Source organism: Cnephaeus nilssonii, assembly GCF_951640355.1.
Source record: "Cnephaeus nilssonii genome assembly, chromosome: 5".
NCBI classification, from domain to species: Eukaryota; Metazoa; Chordata; class Mammalia; order Chiroptera; family Vespertilionidae; genus Cnephaeus; species Cnephaeus nilssonii.
The window spans coordinates 11,276,443-11,300,206 of record NC_137076.1 but is presented as its reverse complement, the minus strand read 5'-3'; the positions used below and the strand labels follow the sequence as shown (position 1 = coordinate 11,300,206).

At 51.6% G+C, this 23,764-nt stretch overlaps 1 protein-coding gene across 2 annotated transcripts in view; it reads left to right on the top strand.

Annotated features, from left to right (window-relative positions):
* The window catches only part of DPYSL2 (dihydropyrimidinase like 2), a gene marked incomplete at its 5' end in the record, with an annotated part of 117,318 nt that overhangs the window by 69,667 nt on the left and 23,887 nt on the right, over positions 1 to 23,764 (top strand). For both annotated transcript variants that reach the window (XM_079770418.1, XM_079770419.1), the window contains 4 exons: positions 15,338 to 15,502; positions 18,872 to 18,933; positions 19,396 to 19,476; positions 20,040 to 20,108. In XM_079770418.1, the coding sequence (XP_079626544.1) occupies positions 15,338 to 15,502; positions 18,872 to 18,933; positions 19,396 to 19,476; positions 20,040 to 20,108 (377 nt within the window). The remainder of the gene's footprint in view (positions 1 to 15,337; positions 15,503 to 18,871; positions 18,934 to 19,395; positions 19,477 to 20,039; positions 20,109 to 23,764) is intronic.

Sequence of the window (23,764 nt, the reverse complement as noted above, 5' to 3'; positions counted from 1 at the left end):
AAGTCCCTCTGGAGCACTCCTTTGCATCTGGGTTACTATTTCTTACCCCTGTCCTTCCGGGGAAGGAAGAGAACATAATGTGAGGAAGCGCTTGAATTTAAGTCCAGTGGTGCGGCTGGTGCTTGCATGGACCTGACCTCTTCAACTGTCCACACAGTCGGAGAGTAAATCAAGGCTCCCCGAACAGCGGGTCCCTGGTCGGGCTTCATCCTATTGCCCAGATGCATTGGCTTTGGCTCTTTAATCCGCTGGGGTGAAAAGTGCCCCGGTGAGCAGTTAGCCCTCAGCTGAGATGGGAGCGCGTGCGGCACCATGGGCCGTGGTTCAGGCTCCGGCGATGCTGTGCTGTGGTTTTGAATTCAGTCCAGGTTCCAATTATGTTGGCTCTAGATAGATTCCCGTCAACAGATGACTTCACCAGCTCTTCCTTTCCTGCTCGGCTCTATTTGGAGGCTATGCAAGGAGAGCTGTTAACATGGGAATCAACAGAACAGGGACCAGGCGCCTCATGCGTTTGCTTCTGGGTTGAGCTCCAATCCAGTAGCCGATATCCTCCGAACCGTCCATGCAAATCCTGAGCAGGGCATTTAAGAGCCAGAGCCATTCCTTTTTATTTCCCCCCCTCCAAAACTCAAAAGGCTTTTTTTATTATTCATCTACTAATTCTGTTACATTTACTTATTCAGTTTTATTAAGATTTAAACTACACTGAGTGGCCAGATTATTATGATCTCTGAACGCATAATAATCTGGCCACTGAGTGTATATCCTATATAATAAAAGGCTAATATGCAAATTGTCCCCTCGACCAGGAGTTTGACCAGCAGGTAGGCCGGCCAACCGCCCATATCCCCTCCCCCTGGCCAGGCTGGCCAGACCCCACCCATGCACGAATTCATGCACCGGGCCTCTAATGTATATATACACACACACACACACACACACACACACACACACACACACATACACACACACACACACACACACTGAGTGGCCAGATTACTATGCGTTCAGAGATCATAATAATCTGGCCACTCTGTGTGTATCAGAATAGAAAAATTTATATCTATCTGTCTATCTATGGGAAAACAGTAGGTATTCAGAGTGGCACCAACACTCCTAGCATCTCTTATTTTGCATAGCCACAGTATCGAGAAATGTCCATTTCTTTTCCCCCCTCAGTGAGGTACTGCACTTTCCCCAAAGAGGTGTATTTGGCAGCAATCTCCCACTCTAGTTGAGCCTTCCTCTTCTCGGCCTCCCCCTTCTCGGCCTCCCCCTCTGGCCTCTGCTCGTTTGTGATGGCGTTGACATTTCTGGCCCAGAAACATCGGGTTTCCTCCATGGAATTTGTTGACAGGCAAAATCTTCGAGTAGATACTGGTTTTGAGGCTTGGGCGGGGTCCGGGGCTCGTTCACAGCAATGCGAACGGGCTCCCGCTGGAAAGAAGTGTAAGTTGAAGTGTTGTAGGGCGCAGGCCTGGAAGCATCAGGCTGAGGGACACTGTGGGCCGGGTAGGGTTGGTCCAAGCTGGTTGGGCTGGGTTGGTCGAAATAGGCTGAGGTGGTCTGGCAGGACCTGTCATGGATGCGGGAGTTGGCGGATGAATTGACTGCAGTTGGTTGAGCTGGCAGAACCAGGCTGGGCAGGGTTAGCCCCAGCAGGCCAACGTGAACTAGGCACTCTTTGTTATAGGATTGGTGTGTGTCCATAGAGGATGTCCTGAAATATATGTCAGATGTCCTGAAATATAGTAGGTATAAACATCATCCCTTCTATTTCCGTCCATGTTTCCACAGGAGGGTTATTGTCATCGGGTCGTAGGGTTTGTTTATCTACTTCGGTAGGAATGGAAACAGGGCCCTGTTTCATTTATTTGTTCCTTGTTCTTTCCTGTTGTTGATAATGACCTTGGGCTTCGGCTGGAACAGTTTTGACATAGTTCTACACGTTATGGATGTAAGTACATGTGTTTCTGTCAATCTCTAATTAGGAAGCGGCAAGTCCTTTAGTTTATCACCGGATTCCCTTCCCAAGAAGGAACCATCAGGAAGGAAAACGAGCGAGACAGTCTTTGCACGGGGAAGCCTGTGGGGTGACTTTTATTTTTGTGTGATGTTCCACACAGCCCTGTAGCCTCTCACTTTTGGCAGGCCTGCGCTGAATCTGTGGGCTGGTAGTCCCGGGCAACCAAAAGCCGAGACAAACAGAGGAAGTGTCATTGCTCACGTGTTTCCCAGCTGCCTCGTGTTGGTCCTGCACAGCCAGCTGCTGCCCCCCCTTCCAGGCGGAGCTCGCAGAGCTGAGTGTGACCTGGCCCCGCGTGGGGTCCCGTTAGGTTGTTCCCTGTCGCTCCTTACTTTCCTGTGGTCCTTCTGTACTTGGTTCAGTCTGAACTTTTGATATGGCAGATTTATTTCCTTAAAACAGCTTGAAAACACAGGAGGTAGAGTATGAGTCACCTCCTTCTCTCCCGTTGCACTCACAGGCACACACACATGCACACATGCATATACACATGTGCACCTGCATATACATGTACACACATACATGCACACATACACTCTCCAGGCAGCCTCCTAACCACTGAGCCACACTGGCCGGGTGGGCACTTCCTCTTAAGTGAATATACACAGAGTCTCTCTCTGTCCACCTGGGGCCCAGGGGCCTGGGCTCTCTACACGTCGGTCCTGCCTTGCCTACATCTTGTCCACCTACCAAGGTGGCCTCGGTAGGAGTCATCTTCCGGCTCCAGTGGACAAAGCTGGGAGAAGGCTGATGAGCGGGGTTGGAACTAAAATGTTGGATGTAGCCATTTAATCATGTTTCTGCTCAAAGGTCAGTCACTTCTTTGTATAGCTGTGGATCTGATGGCTCAGGGCTTACTCAGTCCCCTATTTGGTCTTGGAAGGTGGCCATTTATCTGAAACAGAGATAGCCCAGTCCAGTGAAAGGGCTTTGTGTTTTTTTTTTTTGTGTGTGTTTTTTTAAAATACATATTGATTTCAGAGAGAGATGGAAACATCAATGATGAGAGAGAATCATTGATCAGCTGCCTCCTGCACCACACTGGGAATCGAGCCCACAACCCGGTTATGTGCCCATACCTGGAAGTGAACCGTGACCTCCTAGTTTATAGGCTGACGCTCAACCACTGAGCCATGCTGGCCAGGCAGGGCTTTGTTTTCTCCCCCCTTAAATAGTAAGCAAATAAAATAAAAATAGCAGCAGTGGCTGGGATGACATCCTGATGCGTTGCCGGGAGCAGCATGAAGTGGTGACACTTGGATGCAACGTGGTCATCTGTATTAAGAACCACAGCTCATTCGGGAATCCCAGTCTAGGATCCGCTCCAGAGAAATCCAGTTAAAACAGGGGGAAAGTTATTTGTGTGATGATGTTCATAAGAACATGTTGTATAATAGAGGCAAATTGGAAGTAGCCTCTAGGTTCAACATCAGGTAATGGTTAAGAAAGTTATAATAGATTTCCCTAAGAATATCTTACATAAAAATTGAATTGTGAAGACTCCAGGACAACGTGGTCTTAACAAAAAAGCCACAATTAAAAGTGAGTATGCCCTGTGATTACACCCACATAAAAATATGCACATGATAAATATAGAAGATTAATAGTTATTGGTAGGATGGCAGGATTATAGGTAATATTAGCTAAGATTTGGAAACAGCCCAAGTGCCCATCAGCAGAAGAGTGGATAAAAATGCTGTGGTACATCTACACAGTGAAATACTATGCAGCTGTAAATCAGAAAGAACTCTTATCATTTGCAACAGCATGGATGGACCTGGAGAGCATTATGCTAAGCGAAATAAGCCAGTCAGAGAAAGATACCTATCACGTGATCTCACTCATATGTGGAATCTAATGAAAAAAATAAACTGAAGAACAAAATAGAGCCAGAGACATAGAATCATGGAACAGACGGTCGAACCTCAGAGGGAAGGCAGGGGAGCGTGGGCGGTGGGAGGAGATCAACCAAAGACCTTGTCTGCATATATGCAGAAGCCATGGACACAGACAGTAGAGTGGTGAGGGCCTGGGGCGGGGTTCTGGGTTGGGCTAGAGGAGGTCAGTGGGGGAAAAGGGGACATATGTAATACTTCCACCAATAAAGATTTAAAAAATAATAATAAAAGTAAAGGAAATAGTACAGATTTGGGATTCAGGCCTTGGATTAATTCTGATAATGCCACATCTCATTCTGTGTCTTTTTGCAACTCTTGAAACTTCCCTGGGAATCAGATTCTTCATCAGCAAAAAGATAGAGCAGTTTTTAGGGTCCCTGGGTGTGAACCTGATGCTAGCCACTAAACCACCTCTTCAAGTAGAGTCTGCCAGGCTTGCTTATATCAGTAGGTAAGATGCATGCGCAGTTAGTACATCCGTGTGCACAGACAATTGAAGTCCTTTAAGCACTCCTGGTGGTTAACAGTGCTCCTGCCATTGGAGGTGTGGTGAAACCTCCTGAGGATGTCCATGCACATCCATCCTGAGTGCAGTGGAGAGCTGATCCAGGCCCTGCCTGGGAGGCTGATTTCATGCAAAGCTGGTCCTGGCGAAGTGGGTCACGTTGGGCCCTCTCTCCCCATACCCTCCCTCCCCAAGTCCTCCCTCCCCATGCCCCCCTTCCCCATGCCCTCCCTCCCCATACCCTCCCTCCCCAAGTCCTCCCTCCCCATGCCCCCCTTCCCCATGCCCTCCCTCCCCATGCCCCCCTTCCCCATGCCCCCCTTCCCCATGCCCTCCCTCCCCATGCCCTCCCTCCCCATGACCCCCCTCCCCAGGCCCTCCCTCCCGGGGCCCTCCCTCCCCATGCCCACCATCCCCAGGTCCTCCCTCCCCAGGCCCTTCCTCCCTATGCCCATCCTTGACTGGTGGGCCCCTTCCTGGGAAGGTTGACCCCACGCTGCTTACAGATGGGCTCTCTGCTCTTCCTGTCTCTCCACGGCTGTTTTTGATGAGTCAAGGGGAGGATTTCTTTCTGCTGGGTGTTTGGTTTATCACTCTTAGGATTTACACATTATAAACGACCCTTCATCACCACACACAGATTTCATTAGCCTGGCCTTTGATCTTGCACGCAACCGGCCATGTGCAAGCTTCCCCAAGCCTCAAAGAAAAGGGTTTTATGAGCTGCTGACATTTTGACAAGCCCTGTATCTGGTGCCCCAAATTAACTGTCACTGACTCTCATGGGCTATCCCCGCTCTGTCCACTGGGCTAAGCTCATTAGCTGTCCACTGAAGTGACCCTGCGTATGTTTTTGAGGATAGAAAAGGGTTTAGGTGTGGAAGGCTGAGGTGAGTCAAGAAGGTGGTGGTTAGGAAAGGCTATCAACAAGGCAGGTTTGGTTCAGCTGTTGGCGAGTGCGTGCACGACTTCAGGCGAGGCTCGGGGCCCCGGTTTCCTCATCTGTGACAGGAGCATTGCAAACCCATCCTGTCTTCCTAGTTTAAGCAGCAAATGAGATAAAGCGTGTGATAGCCCTTTATGAATCCCTAAAAAGCTATACCGAGGTGAGGTTGATATTGTTGCTACCAAATAGGTGCAAACAGTGGTGTGAAATTATAACGTGGTTCAGTCCACCTTTCCATTCTGATTGAAAAATGCTTCTGGGTGGGTGGATCTATTTCCTATAGGGGGAGCTCTGGTTATGCCTGTACTAAATGGTGAAAATGGAAGGAAGAGCTGAAGATGGCTTTCCAAGGTCACCTTCAGGTCAGAAATAGCACTGGGTTCGAAGTCTTCTCTGCTCGGTCCCCGCCTGTCCTTTCCCACCCTCCGTCTCTGGCCCTGGCATCTGGAACCCCAGAGTCTTCTGCCAGCAACAAATGGGGAACCTCGCTCTAGCAGGCCCAGGGAGTCGGGTGGGCAGGGGGCGTGGACTGCAGGTGTGGGCCGCCCCAGGCGCCCGGGCCCAGCTTCTGGATGGCCAGCTCCCTTCATGCGGCAGGTGCTGCAGCCTGTGGGTCCCCCCTGCTTCCAGCTGCTATCACAGAGATTTGCCCGAGATCGAAGAGGGCTCCAGTCCCCAAACCCAGCAGCTGGTGAGTGTTGAGCCCAGGACGCACTGAGGAAGAGTGCGGGAAGCAGAGAGGAGTGGGGAAGAGGAGATTAGGAGGGAAGGGAGAGGATGTGGCTGGAGGAATGAGAGAAGGTGAGGCAAGAGCAGGCAGAAAGGAGCCCCAGCTGGGCCAGCCATGGAGGACCCGTAGCTCAGCACCTTTTGAGTAAATGTCAGAACTGTGAGTGGAAGCTAACGAGGTTGGACAGAGCTCCAGGGGACACCAGCATTGAAAATGGGGAGGGGGAGAGGGGGAGTGTGTGTGTGTGTGTGGGGGGGGGATGGGGGGAGAGACGCCAGGGAGCAAGCACTCAGGGAGGTGGAGCGGACTTCAGAGGCTGTGTGGATGGGAGAGGCCGTGATGCGGCGGGGTCACCCTGTGGCGGTCGGGGGTGCGGGGACAGGGATGGGATGAACCAGGAGCACGTTGTGGGGCCAGGTGGAGCCAGGGCTGCAGTGGGCCAAGAGGCAATGGGAGCCCTAGCTGGTTTGGCTCAGTGGATAGAGCGTCGGCCTGCGGACTGAAGGGTCCCAGGTTCGATTCCCGTCAAGGGCACGTGCTTGGGTTGCAGGCTCAATCCCCAGTAGGGGGCTTGCAGGAGGCAGCCGATCTGTGATTCTCTCTCATCATTGATGTTTCTATCTCTCTCCCTTCCTCTCTGAAATAATAATAAAAAAAAAATTAAAGAGATAATGGGAGGCAAGAACTTGGAGCATCAACAGCATTCAGCTCCTCCTAGACCTTGGGAGGAAGGATAGGCTGGGAAGAAGGCAGAGCCCAAGGATCAAGCAGAAGCATTTGCTATGTTACCTTTTAATGTATTTCCCCCCAACTAGACTTTAAATATTTTAAGGGCACGGCTTATATCTTTTACCTCTTTGTTCCCTCCCCAGCTGGCTGCTCAGCAGACCACCTAAGCGTTTGTTTGTTTGGTTTATACACATTTAACTGGACCTCGCCTCAGCCCTCTTCCTGCCAGATTCTGGCTTCATGATTCCAGCAGCGATTGCCGGAGGCGGAACAGTTGCTTTCGGCTCCACTTGGTTTACATGAATATATCGTTTGTCTTAAAAGCGAGATTACATTAGAGAACGTTTGGGAAGGAGAAATAAGCGATTGCTCAAGTGCCTCCAGGTTGGAGCAGTTAGAAGCACGTGTTGCTATCTATGCCTGGACAATTAGGCTAATTGCAGAGTTTTCCTCTCTGTTTATTGAATTGTTGAACCACTTGCTGTAATTATAAACAGTAAAAGGGATGAGGCTGCATTTCACTACTCAGCGCCCCTCCCCGCTCTCTGGAGCAGGTGGTAGGAGAAGGGGCTCTGCAGCCACAGCCCACCTCTGCCCCCGCGGTGGCACTGGCTAAGGACACATTAGGGACCACCTTCCCCAGTTTCCCCCAGGGCCTGCCTTGGCCGAGGCCCGGGTGCTGGGAACGTTGCACAGCTTCTGTCTGTCAGGCCCTCTGCCGGGCGTGCTTTAAGTAACGTGAGCAGGTTACTTAATCTCACCTCCCTCAGCTGCTTCAACTGAAAACTGGGGCCAACCCGGGCTCTGACATCAGGGGACGGGGCCAAAGGTGAAAGGAGATAAACCATGGGCGATGCACGGAAAAGCACCAGACACATAGGAAGTGGTCGATACACGTTAATTATTTTGAGCATCATTCCCATCTTCGAAGTACACGGATTACCTTTAGGTTGCAGTTGGCCACTCTTTCTTCGGCTAGTGTTACCCTAAGGCAGCCAGGCCCTTCGCCAGCATTCAGGAGGACTGACTTCCCCCTGTAACCCTGCCCCCCCCATTGATTTCTAGAGAGAATGGAAGGAAGGGATGAGGAGAGAGAGAGAGAGAGACAGAGTCAGACATCTATTGGTTGAGCAGGGCTGGGGCTATAAAGCCAGCCACGGTGAGTCTAGATGGGATGGCTGTGCTCCGAGGGCTTCGCCGGGCACCAAGCGTTCTGTGATCGGTGTGATCGGTGTGATTGGCGTGGAGTCCCAGGCTGGGCCCGTGGAGGAAGAGGCTCCCCGGTGCTGGAGGTGGCCAAGGCCTTGCTTGCCAGAGACCTGTCATGTTTGGTCTCTTCTGGCTTACCCTTCTGCATGCCAGATGTCTTGCTCAGGGTTTAGGGGACACAGAGAAGAGAAGAGGAGTGATAATCGGTCAGATTTGACCAGCACTTTATGGCTTACAAACACCTCGTTACTGCACATTCACAGCCATGCTGTAGATGAGGAAATCCGGCACAAACGTTCCGGAGAGTTCCAGCTCTTTGGAAAGTGCCCCTCTGCGCTGTGGGAGAAGCAGTATACAGTTGACTCTGAACAACACAGAGGTTAGGGGTGCTGACCTCCCTTGTAGTAAAAAATCCAAGTATAACTTTGGACTCCCCCAGAACTTAACGACTAATAACCTAATGTTGATCAGCAGTAACATAAACAGTTGATTAACACACATTTTGCATGTTATCCTATATAATAAAAGACTAATATGCAAATCGACCAAACGACGGAAGAACCGGTGGCTATGAAGCGCGCTGACCGCCAGGGGGCAGATGCTCAATGCAGGAGCTGCCCCCTGGTGGTCAGTGAGCTCTCACAGGGGGAGCGCCGCTCAGCCAGAAGCCGGGCTCACAGCTGGTGAGCGCAGCGGTGGTGGCAGGAGCCTCTCTGGCCTCCACAGCAGTGCTAAGGAGGAGCGGGCCTAAGTTGGCAGTTAGACATCCCCCGAAGACTCACGGACTGCAAGAGGGTTCAGGCTGGGCTGAGGGAACCCCCCCCCCCCCCCCCACCGAAAGAGCGCACAAATTTCATGCACTGGGCCTCTACTATGTATTATATAATGTAATTCTTACAATGAAGCTAAAGGAAAGGAAGTGTTAAGATGATCATAAGGAAGAGAAAATACTTAGTGTTTATTGAAAAAATCCACGTATAAGTGGACCTGCGCAGTTTAAACCCGCGATGCTCAAGGGTCAGCTGTGTTTGCGCAAGGCAAGGCATGATCCCCGCCAGCCTATGCTGTAGAGGCACCTGGATGCTTCCTTCACACGGGTGCATGCATGGCGGCTCCCCGCGTAAAGGGTGTAACTGTTTCTACAGAACACGTCCTGTAGCAGGCACTCTTCAGAGTAGCTCCCATCCTAACTCACTTTCCCTCGCTGGAATCCTGTGGGCGAGGCACTAGTATTATATTAGCCCCATTTTACAGATGGGGAATCTGAAGGCCACTGAGGTTGAACATCTATAGTCCAGTGGTCGGCAAACCGCGGCTCGCGAGCCACATGCGGCCCTTTGGCCCCTTGAGTGTGGCTCTTCCACAAAATACCATGTGCGGGGCGCGCACGTACAGTGCGATTGAAACTTCGTGGCCCATGCGCAGAAGTCGGTTTTCGGCCTGGGCGAGTCTATTTCGAAGAAGTGGCGTTAGAACACTCAAGGGGCCAAAGAACCGCATGTGGCTCGCGAGCCGCGGTTTGCCGACCACTGATCTAGTCCAAAGCCACGCGACGAGTAAGGGGCAGAACTGGCCAGACACTCGCACATCTGAACCCACCCCTCCTGCAGGTTCTCTGCATGTTCCCAGGGACAGGTGCTTTCTCTTCCTTTCCTGCCTTTTTCCAGAATAAAACCAGGTTCTCCTAACTGGCAGGCCGGGCTCCCCAGGGCTCTTATCTCGCACCAACAAAGCCCTTCCCTGTTGAGTGGGTCGCTGGCATTTTGCTGAATAGATGCCAGCGTGGGAGGGCCACGGATAAGCCAGCGGTGGTGTGTGCTGCCATCTCCTTGATGGTTTGCTCTGAATTCAGACCTGTTCATTTACCTCAGATGAAAGGGGAGAGGCTGCTGGTAAGTGGGGGACTACAGAATGAGGCAGTGATGATCCTGGAATGGGAGACAGGACATGGGCGCTTCTGATGGAGTGAATGCTCAGGGAGCGAGGGAGGTGTGTGTGCTGACTTACAGGGGTTCCTAGAACAGCCCCTGTGTGTGACTGTGTGAGGCTTTGGAGCTGTGGAGGTGGGGGCCTAGTGGGAGGGAATTCCCACCCCACCCCCCTTCTTTCTGCCCCACATGCTTAACCCCACGCCAACGTTCCCACAGAATGTGGTTCCCACTCAGCCGCTGCAATTCCACGGCAGGGACAGCGGTGATGACTTTTTAGCATCTGTGTTTTAAATAAAAAGGGCCCCTTGAGAGCTGACCAGATAGACCAACTGCTTTGCTGGCTTTTTAAAACCTTGGGGTCTTGTCGACCTCCTGGTTGTAATAATGTTCCAAAGTCGGGCAGGATGTTACCCCTGGGGGACCGTGGGTGCAGGGTCTGAGGGTCTCACTGTATCATAAAAAGGGCCCCTTGAGAGCTGACCAGATAGACCAACTGCTTTGCTGGCTTTTTAAAACCTTGGGGTCTTGTCGACCTCCTGGTTGTAATAATGTTCCAAAGTCGGGCAGGATGTTACCCCTGGGGGACCGTGGGTGCAGGGTCTGAGGGTCTCACTGTATCATAAAAAGGGCCCCTTGAGAGCTGACCAGATAGACCAACTGCTTTGCTGGCTTTTTAAAACCTTGGGGTCTTGTCGACCTCCTGGTTGTAATAATGTTCCAAAGTCGGGCAGGATGTTACCCCTGGGGGACCGTGGGTGCAGGGTCTGAGGGTCTCACTGTATCATTTCCTACAACTGCATGTGTACCTACAATTACCTCAACACAGAAGTTGTCAGAAGCCAGGGTCCTTTAAATGCCACAAATCCCAAGGAGCAGCCTGTTTGCTCCGTGTCTAACACCTTGTAATATCCAGCAAACAAAAAGTAGGATTCCAGGACCACTCAAGGCAGCAGAAAGGAATGAAATGCTGACACACGCCACAAATGGACAAACCTTGAAAACATGATGCTGAGGGGAGCCAGACACAAAAGACCACATCTTGTATGATTCCTTTGGTATGAAATTTCCTGAACAGGCAAAGCTATAGAGTCAGAAAGCAAATCAGTGGTTGCCTGCAGCCGGGACTGGCAGGGCCAGGCTGCTCACGGCCCAGGGCTTCCTCTTCGGGTAATTCCCCTTTTGTGGGTGATGCTCTACAAATAGATGTGGTGCTGGTTGCACAACTCTGTGACTAGACTGAACACCGTTGAATGGTTCCGTGTTACTGGGTGAATTGTATAGTGTGGGAATTACATCTCAATAAAGCTGTTAGGAACTTAGGGTCTTCTGACAGTTTTAAGAGAAGTAATAACAGTCCTTTGGAAATAGCTGGTGTCTTCTAGATAAAAGCACTTCTGGACACTGGTTGTCGCGCCTGAATTCAGGCCACTGTCCTGGGGCAGGTGGATGGCTCCCTCATAAACCAGACTCACGGGCTTGCTGCCGACCCACAGTGGCGTTTCCCATTGCTCACCCGGGGCCTGAAAACTGGCAGCCGTTTTGCCAGGTGCTTTTACTTCTTGCCGCCCTGCCCACCAGGTGGCTTCATGCCCGTGCTTTATACATGAAGAAATAGAGTTTCCCAGAGACAACGTGTGCAGTAAGAGAGTGCTGCTGCAAGAGTCCGAATTGAACTCGGGGCCCATTGAACCCAAGTCCGTGTTCTGTTCACTGCCGGGGGCGGGGTGGGGGAGGGGGGATGTGGAGGCTGGGCTGGCGAGCTTTCCCTCACGTCTTACACGAGTGGGAGGAGTCAGCTGCAAGGCAGAAGCCGGCTCATAGGGACAGATAGCCTAGAAGTCACCCGAGGGAAGGCAATGGGGATCTGCTCCCTCCGGAAGTGAGCATGACCTTCTGCCCTGTGCCTGGGCCAGCTCTTCCCAGGAGAGCTTCTACGGAAGGAGAACTGTGGGAAAACATGTGGGAGCTTTCCGTGGACACATTTCTTGAGTGTCATGAGCTCCCGGAGGAATGTGTTTACTTCCCTGAAGCCCTCAGCTTTGCCTGTCCTGAGTTTTCAGGGGCTCACAACTAGAGGAGTGTTTGTGGACAGGGAGGGGAGCCACAGTATGACAGCAGGGGACCGCGCTGTGTGTGTAAGTGATAATGCTGTTGTGTGCCGTGAAACGGGCACAAGTGAATAGAGGTGCAGGAGAAGTAAATGGGAAACGACCTCCCCTTAGTGATGTTCAGGTGGTCGGAGGCAGACTCATTAGCTCCCAGGGAGCTTATTAAAAACTAGAGGCTCAATGCACAAAGACTCGTGCAAGAATGGGCCTTCCTTCCCCTGGCTGCCGGCACTGCCTTTCCTCAGGCCGGAGCCACCTTTCCACCTTCCCATGCTGCCCAGAGGCCCGGAGCTGCTGGGGCGGTGCGGAATGCCTGCGTTGTCACCATGGTGATGACACAAGCGTCCCACCCCGCCCCCGGCCACTTGGCAACTGAATATGCAAATTAACCCACCATCTTTGTTGGGTTAATTTGCATACAGACGCCTGATTGGCTGGTGGGCGTCGCGAAGGTACAGTCAATTTGCATCTTTCTCTTTTATTAGTGTAGATGCAATTTCTCAGGTCCCATTCCAGACCCACAGAACCTGAAACCCTGGGGTGATGGCCAGGGACCTGTGCTTTAATAAGCTCTCAAGATAACTTTCATATACCCTGAGTTTGAGGATGTTCTTACACACTCTTGGGGTTGAACAGGAAAATCCAGATGTGTTCCCAGGAGAACACTTCCTTCTGTTTGACCTGGTCTTGCAAGGTTGGGGGGAACAGTCCTTCATTTGCTGAAAACATTTATTGAGCACTTACTGTATCCAGGCCCTTATTCCCTGCTGTGATGGCATGTGGAACCAGGTGTGGGCAGTTAGATAGTAAATTATGGAAACTGATACAGAAATGCCTGCAAATGGGAATGGGCCCTGGGATGGTGACATTTAGCCTCACGAGGAGGAGGAGATGGCTGACTAAAGAGCAAGGGGGAATGGATTTCCAGAGAGGGTACTGCTTGTGCAAAGGCCTGGAGTTTGGGAGGGGTTGGACTGGTCAGGGGCTGGAAAACAGCTGGGGTGGCCTGATGGTGGAGAGCCGGGAGCAGGTGGCAGAGAGAATGCAGGGGTGGGGGTGGGGGTGGGGGATGAGACAGGACTGGATGCACAGGGCCCAGGGGAGGAGCTTGAATGTTTCATCTGAAGATGGTGGCCAGCTACTGAAGGATTTAATCAGGGAATGACAGGACCAGATGAAAGGTTTAGGATCCTTCTGGCTGCTGAGGAAGAGTGGTTTGGAGGAGGGATAGAGATGAAGCCAGGGGTGTGGGGCGTGACTAGGGAGATTCTGTCCAAACTGCTCACCGCCCCCCTTCCCAAGCAGGGAAACACAAGAACAGATACTGGGATTGTTTTGTCAGGGTTTCTGTTAGCATTTTACAGATGGAACGATTGTATTAGAAGTACACACATCTTCATTGCTTCCATTAGACAACATTGTATTACAGTACCAGCTATGAACACTGAGTGGCCAGATTATTATGATCTCTGAACGCATAACAATCTGGCCACTCAGTGTATATCCTATATAATAAAAGGCTAATATACAAATTGTCCCCTCGACCAGGAGTTCGACCAGCAGGCAGGCCGGCCAACCGCCCATGTCCCCTCCCCCTGGCCAGGCTGGCTGAACCCCACCCATACATGAATTCATGCACTGGGCCTCTAATACACACACACACACACACACACACACACACACACACACACACACATACTAAGTGGCCAGATTATTATGTGTTCAGAGATCATAATAATCTGGCCACTCAGTGTATGTACCCATTTAATTGCATATACTACTACTTATAAAAAGTAAATATTGTCAAAAGAAAATTCAGCTTAGATGCCCACATTTTTTTTTTATAATTCTTTATCGTTGAAAGTATTACCTTTGTCCCCTTTTCCCCACCATTGACCGCCTCCAACCCGCCCTGTCCCCCCTTCCCCCGCCCCAGGCTGCCCACATTTTTGAGACATACAGAGCCAAGCTCAGTTGATTCCAATTTAGCAGCATCTGCAAGATTTGATCCATTTCAGAAACCTGAGCTCACTAGCATTGCTTGGGCTGGCATTTTCTTAGCTGAGAACTGCTTACCTGGGTGTAGAAAATCTGACATTTTATTTAGAAGCATGATTCATTGCTTAAGGGCGTCAGGAGTCCTGGGCTTCATCTTCTTTGCTGCACAGGTTTGATTTGACCTTGGGCAAGTCATTTCATTTTGAAATTTAGTGTCTCTGCGTGGAAGACGAGTAATAATAGATCCGGTAAACTTCCTGTTGCCGTGTTAACTGGGTGAAAGCTCTCCAACCCCTAGGAGACACAACATGTGCAAGGGCCCCGTGGCAGAAGGGAGCAGGCTGATATTTCAGGAAGTGAGAGCAGCGTGGGAGGGGGCGATGCTCCAAGGTGATGTGGTGGAGGCAGTCATGGCCGAGCTGGGCAGGAGCATGCAGACCTTGTTGGGGACTTTAGTCTTTATCTGAAGAGCAAGAGGAAGCCATTGGCAGATTTAAATAGGGGAGTGACTTAAGGTTGATACGCTGTCTCAATTCATCTTCACGGCAAATGTATATGGTACGCAGTACCCCTATTTTAAACCCGCTCAGAAACTTGGGGTAGTGGAGGTTAAGTAGCTTACCCAAAACCTCCGGTCAGCTTGACTGCAGAGCCCTCTCTCTCCATATCAGCCGAGCTCAATAATAATATAACAATGACCACAGTTTTAAAACACTTTGAACTCTTCTGATGAAAGCTCTCCCTTAATTTACAAAGTGGTATTATGCTGCAGAAATACGAGTGGTGATGAGAGAGTGGATACGCCGGGGATCTTTTAAAAGGCTCTGTCTGTGTGGCTGGGGTCCAGCAACTTCAAGTTCCTTGCTGTCTGGTGGGGGGCGTCTCACAAGCAGCTATTAACACAAGGAAGGGTTTGGCAGGTCGGGCTGGCCATTTGACACTGCCATTGTCCATAATGACTCATTGTCCAAGAAATGTGCCCGAGGTGTGTCCTTTCAGGGGCTTTGAGCTGGGAAATCAGATCGGGGCAGTTCATGCGTGGTTTCACTAGAGTGACCATGCCATGCCAAGTTTCTGCTTTCTCCCTCTTGGGTCGTCACCTGGTTTAAGTGGATTATTAGAAGCTGATTGTAGAGATCACCATCTCGACTTTGAAACCAAGGAGGCTTGTTCAGGGTTGAAATGGGAAAACAGCTGTTGGCCTGTGGCCCTGGAGGCTTTTGTTGAGGATGACAAATATCTGTTCTTTTCTAGTTGACCATGTCGTGCCAGAGCCTGGGACAAGCCTGCTGGCTGCCTTCGACCAGTGGAGGGAATGGGCCGACAGCAAGTCCTGCTGCGACTACTCCCTGCACGTGGACATCACCGAGTGGCACAAGGGCATCCAAGAGGAGATGGAGGCCCTGGTGAAGGATCACGGTAGGTTGCGTGGACCCAGCACCCTCAGGTCATGAGCTGGCACAGCCCTGTGGAGACAAGCTCTGTGAATGGTACTTAATAGATCCCTTTTGGGTCTCACCCCGGGCCTGTGAGGAGACAGGGCTTCGGCTGCAGCTCATGCTGATTGGAGGTGGCCAAACCCAGGGCAGCCAAAGAAGCTTTCATTGATACGAGAACCTGAGCCTTCTTCCAGGGACCTGCTCTTACGTAACAACTGCTTGCAGCTTATTGGTTTGAGGGAAACCATGTGCCCAAGCCAGGCTGGGGAGTTGAGGCTACGAGAGTGATGAGCCAGTGAGGATTCTGGGCAGTCGCAGGAGAATGCCTGGGACCTGGGGTAGAGGACTTGAGCAGCTTCTTCCTGCAAACCCGGAAGAACCAGGACAGACTTGAGGGTGAGGAGGCCGTGGGCCAACCTGAGGGGTCTGTTGATCCATAGGACTATTTTGGGGAGTAGGATTCCAAGGATTGGGTTCTGAAAGATTTCCAGGGAGGCTGGAGAGATCTTGACTACCTCAAAATGCCCCGGGACCCTGTTATCCACAGGAAACTTGGGGTTTTGGGTAGTGTTGCCAAATTACATCGTCTTGCAGGGACCCCTTAAACTTGGCTGTAGACTAGATTCAACTCCTGGGTCACATGTAGACCTCATTGGATCTTAACTGTTGGGGAAGCATCTATTGCTTTCGAGTTCGGAGATTTCTAAGCTCAGAAGTCCCATGAGCTGTGAATAAAATGGCAGGAGGGAAATTGCTAGACGTAGATATGGTAGATATCCAGAGATATGGTAGAAGAAGCCCAAAATTGAAATCTAGAGTCTTGGGTTTATTGCTTTGCTCTTCCACAAATTAGCTGTGTAGCCTTGGGCAAATCCCTTAAATTTTCTGAGTCTCAATTAAAAAAAAAAAAAAAAGACTCTCACAGGAGGGTATTGTGCTAGATATCCTAAGATTCTTTCTACAATGAAGGCCCAACATAAAAGGAAGTAGCTAACCCTTGATCTTTCTCACTTTTGAGAATGCCAAGATTTAACTTTTGATACTTATAAATGAATCTAGTCTAACTCAACCAAGAGAGTTACCGTAACAACTGTTGCCTGGCAACAGAGAAGGGCTGAGATGTCCTGAGGCTTGAACTTAGGCAGCTCACAGCACTGCAGCCAGCACCCCTGGGTTAAGCTCCAAGGTTATGAGGTTGTCAGTACAGTTGTTTGCCATTTGGGCAGGGATATTTGTTCTCGCATTAGGGAGGCAAGAACTCTAAAATTACCAGGATGAGAACTGCAACATATGCTTGTCACACTCAAGGACCTTTTTCTTCAAAGTCAGCATGGAGGGCAGTCTGTTTACCACAGAAAAGACTTTTATTATAGATCTTCATCAATAAGGTCTTCTATTTCATTGCCTTGTTAAAGTCACAACAGTTGGGGAAAACGTTTTAACTTTTAATTGCGGTACAATACAGCATAACAAAATTTACCACCTTAATCACTGTAAGTGTACTGTTTGGTGGCATTACGTACATTCACATTGTTGAGCAACCATCGTGGGCCCACCACCCTCCCCTGGAACTTTTCACCTTTCCAAACGGAAACTCTGTCCTCATTAAACCATAATTCCCCATTCTCCCTCCCCCGCCAGCCCTTGGCAACCCCCATTCTCTGCCATTCTACTTTCTGTCTCTATGAATTTGACATATATGTGGAATCCTGCAGTATTTTTCTTTTTTGTGACTGGCTCATTTCACGGAGCATAATATCCTCAGGGTTGATCCATGTTGTGGCATGTGTCAGAATGTTACCGGAAAGGGGACCGGCCCGGACTGGGTCTGCCTCGGGCACTGGTAGTGTGTGGGTTCTTGACTTCATGTAAAAAAGATTTCACAGCAGGACTCCAGGTGATGGTGAGAGTATGTGTATTAAATCTGGGGACAGTGAACAAGGAAAGGTTTAGAGTAGAAGAAGCAACAGGCGGGAGCCTATGAGGGGCTGCTTCGATTCTCTAAAAACGTTACAGGAAAGAAATGAGCTGAGGTGGGGCTGCAGTCAGCTCACTGCAAAGTCAGAGAAAAGGGGACAGGTTCAGGGGGTTAACCCGGGATGAGCTGCCCCTGCCCATTGCTCAGCCCCTGGTCGCAAATCTCTTGGGGACTCTTAGAGTTTAGGAGATGCACGCCTGTGGGGGAGGTGGAGGAGGAAGGAACTCCCAGAGGGCGGGCTGGCTCCTCTGTTTTGAGGATTTAGGGCAGATCTTAGGGCAGTGATGGGCAACCTTTTGAGCTGGGTGTGTCAAACTTCGCCAAAAAACTGAGCATAACTCGGGTAGTGTGTCACTTTGAGGAAAAAACTAACTCCAAGACTCTAGTCGCAAATGTTTCATCCTCAGGAGCAGCAAATGTTTCATCCTCGGCACGCGCCCGCATGTCATCAGAAATGGCTACGCGTGTCAGTGCTGACACGCGTGTCATAGGTTCGCCATCACTGTCTTAGGGGAAGATCTCAATAGAATATTCATCCGCTTTTCCGGGTGTGCTCCATCAGGGTCGTGGCCTCCACTGATTGGCCAGTGCCAGGACAGGGCTCATTAGTCATTGCAGCTGGTCCTGGTGTCACCCACCTGGTTTTGCTGCTTTTCTGGGCCTGGAGCTGAAGTACAACCAAGACCTAGGTGTTACCTTTAGGAAGTGACCTTCTGTATCTGCTCCGAATTGCTCGGCCAGTTTGTTCAGCTGTCAGTCAGTGTCCCCACTTTACTTGCCAAGGAGTTTTCCTAGCTTCTTGCTATCCTGCTTGAGCCTGAGTAATATGCCCTTAGATGGCTGTGCCACATTGCATTTGTCCATTCATCTGTCAGTGCACACTTGGGTTGCTTCCACTCTTTGGTATTGGAATGCTGCTGCTGTGTATTTGTGTGGGTGTACAAATAACAGCAACTTTTAATTTTGATGTAGTTTTAAGCTTAGAGGAAAATTGTAAGAATACTAAAAAGAACTTTCACACCTTATTCCCAGATTCACCTCTTGTTTATATTTTACCTCATTTGCTTTATCATTCTCTCTGCGTCTCCACCTGTCTCTCTTTCTCTGTATGGGGTGTGAGGTGGGTGGGGCGGGGGGAGGGGGCAAAAGTAGGTTTCTAGTTGTGAGTACAGGATACACAGAGTTAATAAGCTATTGGAATAATGTAATAATCATATCCTGTATGTCTTTTTCCATACCAACAACTGTAAACCTACTTTTGCCTATACTGTATATAATACACATACACATAATATTGTAACTTTTTTATTCCCTTCCAGGATGGCCTCTTATAGTCATGCATTTTGTCTGTCTATTTTGTCTGTTCTCCAGGGGTAAATTCCTTCCTCGTGTACATGGCTTTCAAAGATCGCTTCCAGCTGACGGATTCCCAGGTAAGAAAAGTGGGCTTTTCTGAGCAGTTCATTGGCATTCGGTACACTGGGCCACGGCTGTTGTCTTGAAAGCTGCCTCAAGTATATGCGCATCCCTTAGCTTCAGGGGGGGATGGCTGGTGGATCAAGTCCTGGCTCTAACTTCACCTTTAGGGAGGGTGTGAACCAGGACTGGCGTTCTACCCGGCTCTGCAGTCAGCACGCCGCCGGGCAGCGTGGCTGAGGGGTGTGCGCGGAGCCTGGCGTCTCCTCTGAGCTCTTACTCCCAGTTCACATCCTGTTTGGTTACTCTGCCTCTGCTAATTACTGGAGGTTCCACTCTCCGGATCCGTAAAAACACCAGCTTGTAGAAGCCCCGAGGAGAGGGGTGCCGTTTCTGGCGCCTGTGGCCGTCGGGGACAGGGTTGTGCCGGTGAACAGGAAGCTGGAGGTCCCTGTCTCTGACCCCAACTCCCTCCTCAGATCTATGAAGTACTGAGCGTGATCCGGGACATTGGAGCCATCGCCCAAGTCCACGCAGAGAACGGCGACATCATCGCAGAGGTACTGCGCCTTCCTGCCCGTCATTGCTTTCTGCATGAGCCGCAGGGCGGGAGGCGGGCTTGAGAAGCGATGACTTCTGTAGCTCAGCCCCAGGAGGAAAAGCAGGGGACCTGATGGAGCCGTCTGGGTGCTGTGCTAGTCTCACTGCAGCGCGGGCCGCAGGTGCCTCCTGGTGTGTTCCGTGGGACACACAGCCTGCTCCCTTTCCAGAGACGGGGCGTCTCTCCGTGCTGGGAGGCAGCTGCCTGTGTGGGGTGGCCGTGGACCCCCACGTGCAGACATTTTACCCTTAGCATCCCGGGGAGCAGCTGCGTGCATTTGGGAGGCTGCGAGTGGCCTGGCAGAGCTCAGGCAGGACTGGGAATCGGGCAGTGAGCCTTTCTCTTCGTGGGGTCTTGGCGTGAGGGCCAGGTGGTCAGCAGCACCATGTTTACGTCTGGCCTGAGTAACTACCCAGGTCCCTAGCAGTCAGAGCCACCTGCGGTCCCACACAGAGACACACACACATGCACGTGCACACACAGAGCGATCTCTGACGGCCTGGCTTTCTTTAAACATCGCAGGAGCAGCAGCGGATCCTGGACCTGGGCATCACGGGCCCCGAGGGACACGTGCTGAGCCGGCCTGAGGAGGTGAGCGCCTGCCGATTGCAGCGAAGGCCCCGCGGGTCCCTGGGCTGCCAGAGCCAGCACACCCTCCTGCCGGCAGAGCTGGGGCTTCTACGAGGCGGTTCTGGTCGCCCGAGGTCACAGGTTACCCTCGTGTGTCCGCTCAGGCCAAGTGCAGGGTGAGACGGCGTCGAGGCGTAAAGCAGTGTGGCTTGTTTAGCCTGAAGACGCCTCTCTCCGTCTCGGATTCTCCAGCCCTTTCTTGGGGGACACACACAGCTTTCAATCAGCGTCCTGCAATCGGGGTTTCGTGGTTCAGATCTTGGGGCCTCCAGAATCTCACCAGTCACCAAGCGTTAGTGACGGGGATCTAAAGCTCTTCTCAATATCTAACGCATAAGAGAGCCGTGCGTTTTCCCGTGGTCAGTCTGCCCAGGGTGACCGGCAGGGCTTGGTAGAATGAATTTTTCGAAGTTGGGGAGGGAAATGAGGAGCAGGGGCTGAGAACTGCTGACTTGGATGGGGAGGCTTTAAGTTACCGGGGGTGGGGGGCCCACCTCGTACGTGATGGAGAATCGGTTTCTCTAACGTAGACTGTGTGGCTGCTCAGGCGCTGGCTGAGTGAGGAGCTGCTCCCGCCCTGGCCCAGCTGACCGTGCGGGCGGCCGGAAGGCGCTGGCCCTGAGAGCACACGCCGCTCCCCCTGTCCCACGGGGCTGTTCCGTGAGCCCTGCGCTCCTTTAAATTGGGAGTGTTGGTGGGGCTCGCTCCCCTTGTCCCTGCTGTCTGCTCTGCATCCCCAGGTCCCTGCAAACCCCAAAGCAGAACGCAGAGCCCACCCTGGGTGCGCGGACAGGCCGAAGGTACCAGAGGAGCACCGTTCTGGTTGCCATTTTGACCACAAAAATCAAGGCCGTTGTCCCATGACTGACGCGGGAGACTTCCCTTGTCGCAGTTGCCGCTTTGAGTGTTTCAGAATCCACAGCAGTGGGTCACGAAGGCTTTTCTGGGGGGCTGGCAGGACGCTCCAATCTGGGGAGCTCTTGGCTCCTTGGGCGACCTCTCATGTCCCGAGGGGCTGCTGTTGGGGACTTTGTCTTCCGCCTGCTTTTCTCAGCGGGCTCGGAGGCCCTGCGCTCTGCCGGGCACAGGCCTCCTGCTCCCTTAGGACAGCTGCCTGCACGTCCCGCGCCTTCTCCCCCCGTTACTGGTGGCAATTTTCAGTTTGTCGCCAGGGGTCTGTTGTGCATTAAGCCCTACATGAGCGATAAAATGTGGAACCGTTCTGGGGGGACTTGAGCTTCACCCGCAGTTCCGCTGGGGCGATGCTGCCCAGCCAGAGGACAGAGTGGTTCAGAGCCGACGAGAACGCAGCTCCGCAACTTGCGCTGGACTGCGCAGCGCGGTCCCGGCCTCTGCTGCTCCCCGCGCCGCCCCGGGGGCCGCCGGCGTGGCTGGCCGTGTGCAGCGGAGGCGATGGGGAGGGAGACGCAGAGAATGCAGAAATCTAGAAAGCACCTTTCCATCAAAGGTGTCCCAGCACGGAGTAGGACTGCGGCCCCGTGGGGGCAGCAAGGTGAAGGAGAAGGTGACCCCTGTGAAAGGGGGGAGAGGGAAAGACTGGCTCGGAAGTGAGGGAGATGAAGAATTCTTTACTGAAAGGAACTTTCTAACGGCCTTGAGGGCTACATAGATGGCTGGGGACTGAGCCACGAAGGGCATGCTGGTACTGACCTGTGTGTCCTGGGGCTGGTGTGTGTGTTAACACTGTTGTGTGTGCTGACACTGTGTCCTGGGGCTGGTGTGTGTATTAACACTGTTGTGTGTGCTGACACTGTGTCCTGGGGCTGGTGTGTGTGTTAACACTATTGTGTGTGCTGACACTGTGTCCTGGGGCTGGTGTGTGTATTAACACTGCTGTGTGTGCTGACACTGTGTCCTGGGGCTGGTGTGTGTATTAACACTGTTGTGTGTGCTGACACTGTGTCCTGGGGCTGGTGTGTGTGTTAACACTATTGTGTGTGCTGACACTGTGTCCTGGGGCTGGTGTGTGTATTAACACTGCTGTGTGTGCTGACACTGTGTCCTGGGGCTGGTGTGTGTATTAACAGTGTTGTGTGTGCTGACACTGTGTCCTGGGGCTGGTGTGTGTATTAACACTGCTGTGTGTACTGACCTGTGTGTCCTGGGGCTGGTGTGTGTGTTAACACTGTTGTGTGTACTGACCTGTATGTCCTGGGGCTGGTGTGTGTATTAACACTGTTGTGTGTACTGACCTGTGTGTCCTGGGGCTGGTGTGTGTGTTAACACTGTTGTGTGTACTGATACTGTGTCCTGGGGCTGGTGTGTATATTAACACTATTGTGTGTGCTGACCCTGTGTCTTGGGGCTGGTGTGTGTGTTAACACTGTTGTGTGTGCTGACCCTGTGTGTCCTGGGGCTGGTGTGTGTATTAACACTGCTGTGTGTGCTGACACTGTGTCCTGGGGCTGGTGTGTGTATTAACACTGCTGTGTGTGCTGACACTGTGTCCTGGGGCTGGTGTGTGTATTAACAGTGTTGTGTGTGCTGACACTGTGTCCTGGGGCTGGTGTGTGTATTAACACTGCTGTGTGTACTGACCTGTGTGTCCTGGGGCTGGTGTGTGTGTTAACACTGTTGTGTGTACTGACCTGTATGTCCTGGGGCTGGTGTGTGTATTAACACTGTTGTGTGTACTGACCTGTGTGTCCTGGGGCTGGTGTGTGTGTTAACACTGTTGTGTGTACTGATACTGTGTCCTGGGGCTGGTGTGTATATTAACACTATTGTGTGTGCTGACCCTGTGTCTTGGGGCTGGTGTGTGTGTTAACACTATTGTGTGTGCTGACCCTGTGTCTTGGGGCTGGTGTGTGTATTAACACTATTGTGTGTACTGACCTGTGTGTCCTGGGGCTGGTGTGTGTATTAACACTGTTGTGTGTGCTGACCTGTGTGTCCTGGGGCTGGTGTGTGTGTCAACACTGTTGTGTGTGCTGACACTGTGTCCTGGGGCTGGTGTGTGTATTAACACTGTTGTGTGTGCTGACCTGTGTGTTCTGGGGCTGGTGTGTGTATTAACACTGTTGTGTGTGCTGACCCTGTGTGTCCTGGGGCTGGTGTGTGTATTAACACTGCTGTGTGTGCTGACACTGTGTCCTGGGGCTGGTGTGTGTGTTAACACTGTTGTGTGTGCTGACACTGTGTCCTGGGGCTAGTGTGTGTATTAACAGTGTTGTGTGTGCTGACCTGTGTGTTTGGGGCTGGTGTGTGTATTAACACTGCTGTGTGTACTGACACTTTGTGTTCCTATATAGTTTGCTTTTCTCTCTGGACCTTGGGATGTTGCATTTTTAAATTTTATTTTATGAATCCTCACCGGAGGATATCTTCTCCATTAATTTTTTTTTTTTTTTAAGAGAGAGCGGATGGAAGGGAGGAGGAGGAGAGAGAGAGAAACAGCAATTAGTTGCCTCTCCCATGTGCCCTGACCAGGGCCGGGAATTGAACCTGCAACCCAGGTACATGTCCCTGACCGGGAATCAAACCTGAGACCCTCTGGTGTGCAGCCGATGCTCTAACCACTGATCATGCCAGCCAGGGAGGCATGCTCATTTTTAAAATCAGAAAGCAGGGCTAGTGACCCCCCAAATTCTGAGAGC